At 40.2% G+C, this 16,143-nt stretch overlaps 1 protein-coding gene across 1 annotated transcript in view; it reads right to left on the reverse strand.

The window, feature by feature from the left end:
* The window catches only part of arvcfb (ARVCF delta catenin family member b), a 302,822-nt gene that overhangs the window by 67,568 nt on the left and 219,111 nt on the right, over nt 1–16,143 (reverse strand). The window contains exons 8-9 of the mRNA XM_048611754.1: nt 8,409–8,592; nt 7,803–7,971 (exon numbers count right to left, since the gene is read on the reverse strand). Coding sequence (XP_048467711.1) covers nt 7,803–7,971; nt 8,409–8,592 — 353 coding nt within the window. The remainder of the gene's footprint in view (nt 1–7,802; nt 7,972–8,408; nt 8,593–16,143) is intronic.

A 16,143-nucleotide genomic window follows, 5' to 3' on the forward strand; every position in this document is an offset into this window, starting at 1 on the left:
GATGCTGCTTGGCCTGCTGTGTTCATCCAGCCCTGCACCTTGTTGTCACACATCCCTACCTTTTTGGGCCCTATTCTTTCCTTAGTTATTCTCTTATGCAACGTATTGATAAAATTTCTGTTCTCCTTTCCTTACCAATATTCTTTCATTCGCTTTTTTACTTACCTAATTTTCTTTTGATTTTACCATCATATACTTCCCTCAGCTTCCTGCAGTACTGAATTCTTGGTGCCTAATGTAAGCTTCCCCCTCTGTCTGGTTCTTGAAACCCAGGAGATTCAAGATTTCGTTATCTCATGCTTTTCCATTGTGGAAACATATTTACTCCGAACTCTTTGAAACTTGCCCTCGAATTCCTCCCATTACTTTCACACAGACTTACTTTCATTTCGCTGTTTCCAGTCCATTTTTGAGAGATCATTCTTCAGCTTAGTAAAACTGGTCTTACCACAATTAGATCTTGAATTGCGGTTCTATTTTTGTTCTTCTCCATAATGATGTTAAAATGAATTGGATTAAGATCATATCACCTAAATATTCTCCCACCAATCCTTATTCCACCCACCTAGTTGAATTTTCTAAAACTGGGTACAGAGCCACATCCTCTCATGGTATTTGCTATGTACCAGCCAAAACCGTTCTCCTGAATACACTTCATGAATTATTTTCTTTCTATGCCTTTTACACAAACTATTCCAGTTTACTTTGTGGTTGTTAAAATCCCCTATGATAACTGCATGGCTATTTGTGCACTTCTCAGTTAACTGCCAGGTTTTCTGACTGTTTGGAGGTTTATAAGTACACTTAAAATTTTGACTGCCCTTATTTTGTTCCTTCGCTCAATCCATGCAGCTTCTTTTGAGGATCCCGCCAGTATTTCAGTCCACCTTGTTTTTATTCTTTAATGGGATATGGGGGTCACTGGCTGGGCCAGCGTTTACTGCCCATCAGGAGCAAAATCAAAGTTGCTGGAAAAGCTCAGCAGGTCTGGCAGCATCTGTGAAGGAAAAAATAAGAGTAAACGTTTTGGGTCTGGTGACCCTTCCTCAGGACTGTTTTCCTGCCCATCCCTAGTTGCACTTGAGGGGGTGATGGTGATTTGCCTTTTGGAACCTCCCAGCAAAAATTGTTTCTTGAATCAAAACTGCTACTTCCTCTACTTTAAAATCACACTATCTTCCCCGAGAACAAGGCAACCAGGAATGTTGAGCTGCCATTCTTGTCCCTCTTTATGTTTATGTACCAGCAATGAAATCTTGCTGCCATATTTTTATCTGTACCTTCAGCTTGTCTGTTTAACTTGCTGTCCTCCTTGCACTGAAGTACATACCCTTGAACACTGCCAAACTCTCTCTCTTTTCTAAGTTGTCCCCTCTGTCTTCCAGACCCAGCCACTAATTTCCCTTTATTCATTCATGGAAAAGGGCGTCACTGGCTAAGCAGCATTTACTGCCCATCTCTAATTGCCCAGAGGGCAGTTATGAGTCAACCATATTGCTGTGGGCCTGGAGTCACATAGGCCAGACCAGGTAAGGATAGCAGTTTCCTTCCCTAAAGGTTTTTCCACCAATCAACAGTGGATTTGTGGTCATCAGTAGACTCTTAATTCCAGACATTTCATTGAATTCAAATTCCACCATCTGCCATGGCGGGATTTGAACCCAGGTCCCCAGAATGTTATCTGGGTCTCACTGCCTCCCCGGTTTCTACTTTCCATATCCATTTCTGACTTTGTACCATGTGAATTCATCCTCTGGTTCCCTACCTAATTGATGTTAAATCTTACTTAATAGCATGAGGAAACTATCATGCAAGGATATTTATCCCAGCTCTGTACAGGTGCAAAAGGTGCAGCTTGTACAGGTCTCTCTTCTCATAGGCATCTCAAGCATCTGCATCATCTCTCCAGCCACACATTCATCTGCTCTAACTCATTTCTATGCTCACTAGTGCATGACCTTGTGAATAATATGGAGATTTTAAAGCCCTGCCTTTTAATCTCTTTCCTAATTCTTTAAACACTGAACTTCTTGCCTTTTCCACTTCTGTCGCAGATACCAATAAGAACTTGATCTCTGGCTATCAATCCTCTTCATCCAAAATTTCTGTAACTGTGCAGTGACATCCACGACCCTGTTACCATGATTCCAGTTGATGGTAACAATGGACAACTCAGATCTCAGAATGCAACCTCGTTTGATAGTTTCACTGAAACATATTCACTTATATTGTTGCACAGCATCTGTGACCATAAGATGATACACATATTACACAAGAGGGTAAAACAAACAAATCAAACAAAGCAAATAATATGACAGTTATAAAGGTCTTAATAAAAACAACAAAACAAAGTTTCCAAATGCTTCCCAACTCTATTGTTTTACAAAGATTCAATTCCAGAACAATTTTGCTCTTATCTCAACTCAACTTGTTACTTAACTGAATCCTCTCAGTTTCTTTTTCTTGAACTGCAGAGACAATTATACAATTCCTTTCAAACTCCACTGACGTGACCCTTTCACAATACTGATAAACCTAAACATTTTTCATTCTAATAACTTGAAGACTTCTATCCAAACTCTCCTGGCTTTTAACCTTCGCAACCCTGATTGTGACTGGATCCCCTGAACTAAAAACTGGATTCTCCTACTGGGAGAAACTACTCTCTCTTCTGAACTTAACTCCTGGTCCTTCTGATCGGAGATCATCTATTTTCTTTTCTGGAGTCAAAACTAAGAATTGCTGGAAAAGCTTAGCAGGTCTGGCAGCATCTGTGGAGAAAAAAAAAAATCAGAGAATGTTTCAGGTCCAGTGACCCTTCCTCAGAACTGCTGAAATAATAGATTTCTGGTGCCGTGAAATCAGCAAGATAAACATTCCATCCATTAAAATCACAGGACTTCATCCAGGGACTTCAACGAAATCACAAGCTTTTTTAGAATTAATGTATTGAGGTCACTGTTCAAAATGACTTGCAGGCTTGTTTCTTTTAAAAAAAATTACCTTCACAGAACTGGCACATATCAATCGGCCTCTATTTTGAAACTGCTTCCAATGAAATAATAGTTTCCCTTAAAGAAAGGGGCCAAAACTGTTCACAGTACTCCAGATATGGTCTCACCAGCACTTTGTACAATTGCAGTAAGACTTTCATACTCTTCTCCTTTAACACCTTGAAATAAAGGCCAACATTCCATTAGCTTCCCTGATTACTTGCTACACTTATGTACGAGCTTCCCTTTTCACATACAAATACCCACAATTCCCTTTGTGTTGCAGCTTTCCATGCTTTTTCTTCACTTAATACAAACCACGTTTTTTCCACATTACACACCACTTGCCCACTTAATCTATCAATACCTGGCTGATCTTTTTGTGGACTCAGCTCCACTTAACCACCCGTTCACCATAACCTTCCAATTTCTTTGTTGCTCGAAAATCGATCTTTGCCTTAAAAACAATCAACAAGGTAGCCTCAATTGCTTCACTGGGCAGGGAATTCCACAAGTTCATAAACGTTTGGGCAAAGAAGTTCCTTCTCAACTCAAGCCTAAATCTGCTCTCTCTTATTTTGAGGCGATGTCCCCCAGTTCTAGTTTCACCCACCAGAGGAAACAACCTCCCTGTTTCTATCCTATCCCATTCATAATTTTACATGTTTCTATAACATTTCCCCTCATTTTCTAAATTCCAACAAGTATAGTCCTGGTCTATGCAATCTCTCCTCATACGACAACCCTCTCAACTCCAAAGTCAACCAAGTGAACCTTCTCTGCACCCCCTCCATGTCAGTACATCTTTTCTCAAGTAAAGAGATCAAAACTGTACACAGTACTCCAGGTATCCCTCTTGCAACTTATCTTTCTACCTATTTTTGTGTCATCTGCAAATTTGGCTATAGTACATTTGCTTCCTTCTTCCAAGTTATTAATATAATTACTATAACACCTGCAGTCCCAGCACTGATCAGGGTCGATTCCCAATGGTTATCGGTTGCCAACCTTAAATCAATCTCATGGCTAATGGGCATGAAGCAAATACTCTAGCCACGCCAATATATTACCTCCAACACAATGAGCTCTTATCCTTTTGTTACCTTGTCATCTGTCTTCTGGAAGTTCAAATATAACACTTAACCTTTCTACCATTTCCTTGATCACCATAACATCTCAAATTCATTTTCCAAGGGGCCTATATTCACTTTCACTCGTCTTCCATTTTTTTTTTAAAAAAAGCTTAAAGCACTCTTATTGCCAGTTTTTATATTCCTCATTAGTTTGCCCTCAGTTAACTTTTCACCTTGATCTTTTCAGCTTTTGTTTGTTGTATTCTGAATTTACCCCAATCTCCAGGGTTACCACTGACTTCTGCCTCCGTATATACTGTTTTTTCCCCAACTTCATACTCTCCTTAACTTTCTTGTTTAGTCATGGATGGTTAATCCTTCTGAGTCTTTCCTCCTTACTGGGATACAATTTTGCTGAGTCATGAATTACCTCCCTAAATGTCTCATACTACTTGCTGACTGTTTTTCCTGCCAATCTACCTGCCAAGTCCACTTTAGCTAACTCTACCCTCATTTCAATGTAATTCCCTTTAAGTTAAACACAGATGTTTCTGACCCAAGTTTCTCACACTCAAATGCTATCATGTTATGACCACTAATTCCTGGTAGATCTCTTACTGAGGCTATTTATTAAGCTTGCCTCAGTACCCAATACCAGTTCCAGAATAACATGTTCATGTTACTATTTGTTAATGTAGTCAGGAGTTTTTTTTTGACAGAATGGAAAGAGGTAACACCACATCTGTTATGCACGTAAAAACCGAAAGAACTGTGGATGTTGTAAATCAGGAACAAAACCAAAGTTGCTGGAAAATCTCAGCAAGTCTGAGCTTGCTGAGCTTTTCCAGCAACTTTGTTTTTGTTCCTGTTATGCATGTAGTTGGATGTATGTTGCCCCTTTAAGACAGTGGGTCAGTTAACCCAGAAGCAGGAGCTAAACAGGCAGCTTAAGATTGACTGTGGAGCTGAGAAGATGCACAATAAATTATTCCCTGTTCAGGTTTACCCTCCGTCCACCTCACAATGTATTTCTGATTCTAGTCAATAACAAATACATCATCATCTTTCACCCTCACCCCTGTATGACAAATGCAGATAGATAACTTGATTTTTCCTTCATCTCCCCATCCATACAAAATAACACCTTACATGATTCTAAAACATTTCTGCATATAGCTCATAAAAAAAACTTGTGTATTATGGTATAGCTGTCTTATAATTATGTTAGGAATCTTAATGTGCAGGAACAATTAAGCCAAATACCAGATTTTGAACCAATGGAGAAATATGGCATTATCAAATCTGAAGAAACACCCTCCACATGGCAATGGTAGTGCTCTTGGAGCTTTAACACAGTAGGCAGTTCAAAACAACAAAAAGTAATCTTAAAAATCCTACAGCACACGAACACGACTCTCGTGATTTATGCACAAACAAACAAAATACACAGTAGTCATTCAGCACAAATTGCTTTTAAACACTCCTCCCCGTGATATTTCTGTAGGTCTGGATTTTAGTGCAAAGGCAGTAATAGCTGCCAACTCCTATCGCAAATCACTGGGACTTAAAATTCCAAAAATTCCAAGTAGAATATAACTACAAGATTGCAACCAAGTTGGTTTTGCTGCTCATCAATACCGTATTGTGAAATACACACAACTGTAGATGGGAATTAATACTTGCGTTACTAATTTTCTTCACTTAAAAATGTATTTTACACTACAATTTAAGCATGTTATAAGAACACATTGTTATGCACATTGGGTTGGCTGCAACTGAGCTGCTATTTCAGTTACTCCAAAAGTCCAAAAATCTGAGGTGCTGAAGCATGCTGGATTTTAACAATGCCTTCAGCCCATCATGGCAATGGAACAAGATCAGACTTTGCGGGCTGTATTTCATGATAGCACAGACTTGTGAAATATGCAACACTCCAGTTTATTACTTTGTAATACAAGTATGCTTCTTTTGTTTGATCACTCCTGAACTGAATTAGCACGACTCATTTAAGTTTAAAAACAGGTTCACAGCAGCACAACGGATTCATTGAAAGGAATGACAGTAGATAAACTGTTGAGTAAATCTTCATCTTGGCTGAAAAACTAGCTTTTTACTAATCTTGCGAATGGTTTCTTCCTTTGTCTCAAGTTTATGGCTAACATACATTTTTCAGCCAAAAGGAAATACCTCTTCTCAGACTCTGCTACTGCAGCTCTACAGGAATTTTTAAAAATATTATTCACCTTTTTTGGTTGTCTAAAATATCTTGCGTACAGCTAAAGAGCTATCTTACTATACAGTAGAGACAAACACACACTAAAAGAATGTGCAGCAATTCAGTCAAAAACACAACTGATGGAAAACAGGTGGAAATGAAACTCAAATTTGCTGTAGTAGTTTACAGGAGTATATGAATTCAATGCACAATATTTACCAAATCTAACATACAGCATTATGAACATCTGTTGCGCATTTAACTGAGTGTTTACTATACATGGATAAAAGTAATGTGAACATTTGGTTCGAAACATCACATTCATCAGACAACTTTACTGAAAATATTGGTAAAATGACTTATGCAGGTGTCATTTACAACTTATAACTTTACAGAGTGACAGTAACTCTGGCGCCAAAATGGGACTAAAGCAAGATTTCTATGAAAAATTATGCAGAAATTTATAACTAACAGCAGACTTTATTAGTCAACATCAATAAGCCAAAGTAATCTATGGGTGTGCACCATCCCAATCACTCAAAATAAAATGCAAATAGTCTAGTTTCATTAAACAATAAACTATTGAATAAGGCTGTGCTCTTACACAAGCTTACCTTTCCTTTATCAGAATTAAGAGTTACAAACTATACCTGCATTGAAACAAACAGGTTTTGAGGGAGGACCAATAAGGGGGAAATTGATCATGCATGAATGCTGTGAATTGAGCCGAATCCCACTGGTATAACTGTAGTAATTGGTGCATAATTGCAAACTTATGCAAGAGCAAATAAGACTGTCTTGGTTAGCAGAACTTTGCACTGCAGTACATAATGGAGCTCACCATCCAATAGCAGAACAGCCAAACTTGAACCTTCTGAAGGAAAAACACGTAAAGATCGTTTCACTTTTGAGGCGAAACTTCCCAAAGACACCCTCCTCATAGAGGCTGGAGTTATTCTGAGATACGTGATTTATAAAATTATGAAATAAATATAGCTAATACATATAATGCAAACTGAATTAAAAATCTACCATCTCTATTTCACAATCCTTTTAATTCCACACTAAACTCCACAAAAATAAAACCATCGGCACATGCTATTCATCCTCCCTCTGTCGACTGGAGGTGGTGGCTCCACAAACATCCCCATCCTCAAGAACAGGGCAGTCAAGCAAATTAGTGTGTAAGATTAGGCTGAAGCATTTAGAACAATCTTCAGCCAAAAGTGCTGAGTGGATGATCTATCTTGGCATCCTCCAGAGCGCCCCAGTATCACAGCTGACAGCACCCAGCAAATTCAATTCACTTCACATCATATCAAGAAGTGTTCAGAGGTGTTAGATGCTGCAAAGGCTGTGGGCCCTGACAACATTTCAGTAATAGCACTCAAGACTTGTGCCATTCCCCTTGCCAAGCTGTTTCACTACAGCTACAACACTGGCATCAAGCTAACAATGTGAAAAATCACACAGGCAAATCTTGTTCGTAAAATGCAAGACAAACCCAACCAAACCAGTTACTGCGTTCTCAGCGTACTCTTGGTCACTAGGAAAGTGATGGAAGATATTATCGGTAGTGCTATAAAGCAGCACTTGTTTAGCAATAACCTGCTCACTAATACCCAGCTTCTGTTCTTCCAAGGCAACTCTATTACAGCCCTGGTTCAAACGTGGACAAAACAGCTGAACTCTGGAAAGTTATAAGATCTCAAAGCAGTCCACACAAGAGTTAGAAATACTGTACTTGATTAACATGGCAGCCACAATTTGCACACAAGATGATCCCAAAACCAAGATAAATGACCAATTTCTCTCTTGTGGGGATGCTAGCTGAGGAATAAATTGCTGGCTAGGAGATTGCGAGCAGTCCCTGGTTTTCCACCAAAAGAGCCAAAAAGACTTGATCATGCATTGAATAGGCAGCTGGGTTTAATCCATCCTAAAAGAAAGCACTTCAAGAGGTACAATGCTACCTGAAACATTATCCTAAAATCCTGTTCCAGTGTGGACTATCAAAGCTATTTTACTCCAAAGCTAGAGTGCTAACAACTGAGCCAAGTTTAACACTGAAGCAGAATCAAACTCACAGCAATGCAAAACAAAACAATTTCAACATAAAAAATTCACCTTAGACATCCCGATGTGTTTTTGAAGACTGTTGTCCATTCGGCATCACGTGGCTTGGAATCCTCATTGGGCTCATTCTCCCATCCCGAATGAGGAATAATGACCTCATTTGTTAGAGTCTGAAGGCCATGATTGATAATCACAATCTTCAGTGGTTCATAGGATGATAAATTCCACAACGTACCTACACAACAAAAAGCAAAGATATCTTGACAGCATAAAAATGACACACCATTTAAAACTATCACTTAAAAAGGTTCACAAGTAGACTTCAAAATAATGCATTGCGTGAAACCAGGAGTATTTCAGCAAATCTTGTACACTGTAAAAAGCCAAATTCTAACCAACATAATTGCAGAGGCTTGCTGTCAAAAAAATCAGAATGATGTGTTAAAAGTCAGACGACTGTCTTTTTGCAGCAATTCTTTGCAAGAACTATCCAATTAGTCCAATTCCCCTGACCTTTCCCTATATTTCAAAGAATCACATGCTGACTTAAAGCTTCCAAAAGCCCACGTTACCCAGCTCTGAGGTTCTAAGCTTGACATTTATCCAACATGTCTACATTGGCTGTACAGATACATGAATGCTTACAAAATTCTTTGTATGAGAATATCTATTCCCTTGCAACTGTCACTACACTTGCTCTTCCTCTCCAACTGTTCCTCAGAGATACTCTTTTTACAAAGCTTCTTGTTTAAGTCATAGAGTGACTCTCATGCATAATTTAAAAATGATTAAAAACTAAAAGAATGTCTGAGCTGACATATATCAAACTCCAACAATCACAACCATAATCTTTAATACATGTGGTATTCTGTTCAAACTGAGTAATCTCCAAATTGTTAGAGTACAGGAGGGTCTGCCATTTAGCCCGTCATGTTGGAATAAGGAACATACCCAATGTCATTCATAGACCTTCTCACAATAATCTTTCACATTCCTCCTTTCAGATTAATCCAATTCTCTGCTGAATGCCACAACTGAACCTGCCTCCACCATTTAAATGCGAATTATGAAACTTTCCTCTTCATAATCACTACACTACAAAAACAATGCACAGAAATGGATACAAATTTCTTGGTCGCTATTGCTAGTACTAGCTCTATGTTCCATGTTTAGCAATTAAATTTAAATTCAACCAGCCACTGCAGTAGAATTTCAACCCATGCCCTCGGTGCTAACCTGAGCCCCTGGATTACAAAAGAAGCCACCAGGGTACGAAGAAAGGAAACCAATATCAAGGAAGTGCTCTCCCATGGAAGAAAATTTTGTGCTTTGCAAGTAGGTAGGAAAGATCCGGGGAATCAGGTGGTGAGTTGTGTGTCAGTGGATTCCTGGTCTCTCACTTGATATTGTAGCCACTGTATTTATATGACTAGCCCAGTTCCACTTCTGGTCAATGGTAAACCCCAGATGTTCGGAGACAGCAAGAACTGCAGATGCTGGAGTCAGAGTCTATACAGGGCCAGAGGAACACAGGAGGGTTGGACATGGGATGAGGAGATTTTGAAACTGGTGAATTCTATGTTTAGGCGATTGTAAGCTCCCAAGGCAGAATATGAGGTGTTATTATTCCAGTTTGTGTGTGGCATTGTTGTGGCACTGGAGGCGGCCTAAGATGCATTCGTCACCCAGGAAAGGTACCAGGTTTGATGGGGCTGGTGGGGAGTGCAGAGTGGCAGAGGGAATCACGGAGTGGGAGGTCCCTACGAAAAGCACCCTATCTGCCTTTCGTAGGAACCGCTCACTCCGTTACTCCCTAGTCCACTCCCCACCAAACCTGGCACCTTTCTTTGCAACTGCAGATGGTGCTACACATGCCCCTACACCACCTCTCTTACATCTATCCGAGGCCCAAGACAAACTTTCCATATCTGACAGGGGTTCACCTGTACATCCTCCAACCTGGTCTACCATATCCGTTGCTCCTGATGTGGTGTCCTCTATATCCATCAAACCAAATGTAGACTGACAGATTTGTGGAGCACCTGAGCTTCGTACACTATCAACACCACCTTCCGGTCACTAACCATTTTAACTACCCCTCCCACTCAGTAGGTAAAATGTGCATCCTCGGCCTCCTCAATGCCACAGGCAAACTGGAGGAACAACACTTCATATTCCACCTCAGAAGCCTGCAACCTGATGGCCTAAACATAGAATTCACCAATTTCAAAAATCTCCTCATCCCACATCCAACCGTCCCTCCAATTTCTGCCTCCTTGACCTGACACTACCTGTCCATCTCCATCCCCACCTATCTGCCCCACCCTTCCCACTGACTAATCCTTACCTGCATCCACCTATCGCCATCCCACCTACCTTCCCCTAGCCTCTTTGCTCTATTTATTTCCCAGCTCCGTTCCCCCTCCACAGTCCTGGAGGAGGATCTAGGACCGCAACATCGACTCTCCTGCTCCTCTAATGAAGCCCCAGGTGTCGATGGTGGGGAATGTGGTAATGCCATTGAATTTCAAGGAGCAATGGTTAGATTCCTTCTCATTGGAGATGATCACTGCCTGACACCTGTGTGGCATGAATGTTACTTGCCACATCAGCCCAAGCCTGGATATTTAAACATGCACTGCTTCAGTGTCTAAGGAGTCATGAATGGGGCTGACATTGCGCAATAGTCCACAAACAACCCTACTTCTGACCTTATGGAATAGTGAAGGTCACTGAAGAAGCAACTGATGATAATCAGCCTCTAACAACCCAACCACCTTCCTTTGTGTTCAAGAGGGCTTCATCCAGTGGAGTCTTTTCCCAGGTCCCCAGTGAACCCAGTTTTGCCAGAGCTCCTTGATGTCACATTCAGTCGAATATTGCCTGAATGTCAAAGGCACTCATTACAATACAGGTCTCCCTAAAGGCAAGTGAAAAACCATTCAGGAGCCCAAATAAGGTTATGTCCCTTATATTTGATTAAGTATTATTTCCAGGAATGGCAAGGTCAATTAAAACCCTGTCATAGACAATTCACACATTAAACCAGATCAACCATGCTTATTGACAGGGTCCTCAGCCGTGTCTGACCCATTTCCCACACTTCTGCCCTCACCCCGTCCTTTCCCTTCCCTTCCAAAAGAATGATAGGATCTTAACCTTCCGTCCCACCATTCTCTGTATCCAAATGATCATAAGGCATCATTTCCACGACTTCCAGCATGATGGCACCAGTATGTTCATGAAGATTAAAAAAAAAGTTGGGTAATTCATATGCCACATTGCCTAAATGTTGTTCCATCAACTAAGGGAGAAGAAGGAGATGCATGTACCAGATTTTGCCAAATAGAAACATTCAAACTTGACTGCAAGACAAGCCAGTGGTGGATTAGTGTAGTATCAAATTCAAACAATAAATCCAGGATTAATCCAGCATAATTCCAAATTTCACAATTCAGTAATACCAAAGTAATCACTATTGGTTTGAAAGACGAAGCTCAGGATCACATCTCCTGGTAGTTTAACCAAAATCAAAAGAACTGTGGGTGCTGTAAATCAGAAACAAAAACAAACTACTGGAAAAGCTCAGCGGGTCTGGCAGATTCTGCAGAGAGAAACCAGAGTTAACGGTTCAGCTCTAGTGACTCAGGAAGGGTCACTGAACCTGAAACATTAACTCTGATTTCTCTCTACAGACGCTGACAGACGTATTGAGCTTTTCCAGCAATTTGTTTTGAGTCTCCTGGTAGTTTTCCTTGTGTCCTCTGCTTACCAAGTCGTCATTTGAAAATTGAAGCAAAGTTTCTTTCTTTCTTTCACTTTGCAAATAGGTTTTACATTCTTGGCCAACAATTGACCCTCCTTTAAACTGCAAGAAAGATGCAATAATTTAAGACTTTTTAATAAAGGTATGAGTAATAGCACATCTACTTGTTATTTCTTTTTCAACATACAGTTCTCCCTAAAAGTATTGGAGAGGACAAAATGCAACTTGCATGAAGTAATGTTATGGAACTAAATGGTAGAACACAAACTTCTGGAGTAACTCAGCAGGTCTGGCTACATCTATGGGGAGAAAAACAGTTAATATTTTGAGCTCAACGACCCTTTGTCGGTTTATGTTTCATATTTCCAGTATTTGCAGTCCTTAGTTTTGTTTTACATTTTAGCAAAACTTAGAGGCTACCATTAGTTAGTTATTTAGCAGGATACAGTGTTATTTAGAGAAATAAAAAACAAAAATAAGATGCAGGACAGGGCATCATTTGGGTCATTTGTTCAAGAAAGAAAGAAACAGGTAATTTGATAGAGGTCTTTAAATTATGGAAACTTGTGCCATGAAAACAATACTTAAATTCATTTAAATATTTCAGGGGGACACCCCTTTAACTGAAACGGCGATGGGAATGTGCAGATCATGTCCACCTGGAGGGGTTGATGCAAAACAGCTTTGATATATTCAACAGTAAGATAGATAGTCTCTCATCAGGAAGAGGGGAGAGTGACCGGGAAGAAGCTTGTTTGGATCGCAACCACACACTGCCAAAGCATGCTTTTCTCTATCCAACCAGGGAAGTTGCTACTTGTGGATGAACAAAATACAGTGGATACTGGAAAGCTGAAAATAAAATCAGAAAGAAGCCATTTCATTCCTTGTTTGCACACTGACTCTCCACAGGAATAATTTAGTGCCAATACCCCACAGTTTTGCATCTCAACCACACTTTCAGCCAATGCATTCCAGATCCTAGCCACTTACTGTATGAAAATGTTTGTCATAGTTTCATCTTTTGCCCATTACCTTAATTATGTTCCTTCTTGTTCTCTATTCTTACACCAACAACTTCATTTTCCCCTGCCTATTTCCGTCCATCTACATCCCTCATGTTTCTGAATACTTCTTTTAAATCTGCTCTCAACCCTCTCTTGCAAGGAAAACAGTTCCACCTTCTCCAAACTACCTGCCTAACATATGTTCCTTACCTCGGTACCAATTTAATGAATCTTTTTGCACTCCTCCTAATGTCTTCACATCTTTCCTCAGGAGGTGCCCAGAATTGGATCCACTACTGCGTGACCAAAACAACATTCTACACAAACTGAATGCAACTTATTGTTTTTTTCTTTTTGCCCTTTTTACTTGTGGTACACAGGCATCGGTCCTCCTTAGCTACCCTTGTGGTGCTGAACTACCTTTTTGAACCTGTTCATGTGCTAAAGGCAGGCCGACAATTAAAAAGGGAATTTGGATTTTGATGCAACAACACTGAGGCAATGGTGATGGAATTCCAAGTCTGGATGGTGAGTCACTTGGAGGGAAACTTGCAGGGGGCAATGTTTCCACGTACCTGATGACAAATATAAAAAAGGTAGTGGTTATGGGCTTGCAAACTCCTATTTAAGGGTCTTTGGTAAATTTCTACAGTGCACCTTGTAGAAGGTATACACAGTGCTGCTGCTGAGTGCCAGTAGTGAAGTGACTGAATTATACCATATACATAAACGATCAAGTGAGCTGCTTTGTCCTGGATGGTGTCAAGCTTCTTGAGTGTTGTTGGAGCTGCACCCATCCAGGCTTGTAACCGTTGCCTTCATATCGTGAGTCCAATTCAGTTTCTAGTCAATGGCAATCCCCAAATACTAACAGTGGGAGATTCAGTGATGATGATACATTGAATGTCAAGGGCATTGGTTTGATTGTCTCGTTTTGGACATGGACAGCTTCATCATCTAAAGAGTCACTAATGGTGCTGAACATTGCGCAATCATCGGCAACCATCCCCACTTCCAACCTTATGGAAGGAAGGTCATTGATTAAGCAACTGAAGGTTGGGCCAAGGCACTGTTCTGAGGGAACTCCTACAGAGATGTCATGGAGCTGAGGTGACTGACTTCCATCTTCCTATGTGCCAGATATGACTCCAACCAGCAAAGATTGCCCCAGTACTCATCAACTCTAGTTTTGCCAGGATTCCTTGATGTCATACACTGCGAAAATGCAGCCTTGCTGTCAAGGGCTGTCACTCTCACCTCACCTCTGGAGAGTCAGCTTTACTTTTGCGACAGCTATAGCTGTATTTTTTGCATTGATATGCCGGGTTTTCCCATCACTGAGGATGAGAATGTATATGGAGTCTCATCCTCTAGCGAGTGTGTTTTATTGACCAGGACCACTCATAATTGGATGTGGCGGGACTGCAGTGCTCAGATCTGATCTGTTGATTGTGGTATCACTTGAAGCTATGCATGCCAGCATGCAATTAGTCTTCTTTTGTAGCTTGATAACTCATTTTTAGGAATACCTGATGTTCCTAGCGTGCCCTCCTGCACTTATTAATTGAATTTCTTACTTTAAGGAAGACTACTTTAGGCCGAGTTAACCATCTTTGGAACTTTCAATTATTTATGCACATATATACACAGGTCCCTCTGCCTAGGTACCCCCTTCATAACTGTACCTTTTGTTTTATTTCACCACTCCAGGTTCTTCTGACCATAATGAATCACTTCACACTCCTGAGCATTAAATTTTATGTCCATTCCTACAACTGGTCTTAAATCCTTTTAAATTTTTGCACTATTCTCGTCACAAATGGTTCACAATATTTTCAAGTTTCATATTCTACACAAGTTCGACACTATGCATAGTACACCAAGGTCGATGTAAACATATATTATCAGGAAGTGCAAGAGTCTCAATATCAACCCCTGGGGAACTCCATTTAAACCCCCATGTCCCAAAGGCAACCATTAACCACTCCAGTTTCCTGTCAAGTCAACGTCATATCTACGTTCCTACTGTCCCATTTATTCCATGAGCTTTAACTCTGCCCACAAGTCTATTGTGAGATATTTTTTCTGGAAGATCACAAACACATCAACAGCTCTCCCAATAAATCGATTCTGTTACATCAAGAAAATTCAGCAAGTTAAACACAGTTCCCGATTTAAAAAAAACACAGACCTAAAATATTTGCTGTTTCTCTCTCTGCAGATGCTGCCAGACTGACAGAATGTTTCTATTTACTGAAAGCAGTCCAACAGTTTACATAGTTACAAACGTTGGTTTGTGCCAATAATCTACGTGACCTTTTACAGTCATACAGCGTTTGTGTACTTGTCCTGGAAAATCAGGAGCACATGCTGATTTCCTGTAAAGAAAAGCCATTGGCAAGATTAGTGACAGGCTATCAATTGCACCAAAGTGTTAAAATTCATTTCAAATCAAGATCCTGATATAGGCAAATTTGCATGTTATCAATGTTATTGTTAGGAATTTAGCAGGAAGTGAAGAACACAGTCATTTATAAAAAAAACATAACCACCATAACTGGTTTTGAAGAGGATAGTAGATTTGGCTGAAGCTCCATATCTCTATCTGGTGCAACTCTCTTTTCATATGGATGTTGCTATATCCTAAACAAACAGAAATCATTGAGAACTCAGCAGGTCTGGTAGTTCTGATGGGTCACTGAACCCAGAACATGAATTGTACTTCAATTCCACAGATGCTACCTGACCTGCTGAGTTTAAACAGTGATTTGTTTTTGTTTCTGATTTCCAGCTTCTGCAGCTCTTATGTTTCTGTTGTTATACCACACTATGCTTAAGATATAGTGAAAATACTGACGCTTAGCATTGAGTAACCCTGTTCATCAGGCAACTGTTCTTTCATATTTGTGATCAGTTCATGACTTGAGTGAGCGGAAGAGAGAAACCAAGCAAGTACCTTTGTAGTTGAGATAGTAGGAACTGCAGATGCTGGAGAATCCGAGACAACAAGGTG

This window comes from Rhincodon typus, chromosome 24 (genome assembly GCF_021869965.1).
Source record: "Rhincodon typus isolate 14 chromosome 24, sRhiTyp1.1, whole genome shotgun sequence".
In the NCBI taxonomy this organism is placed as follows: domain Eukaryota; kingdom Metazoa; phylum Chordata; class Chondrichthyes; order Orectolobiformes; family Rhincodontidae; genus Rhincodon; species Rhincodon typus.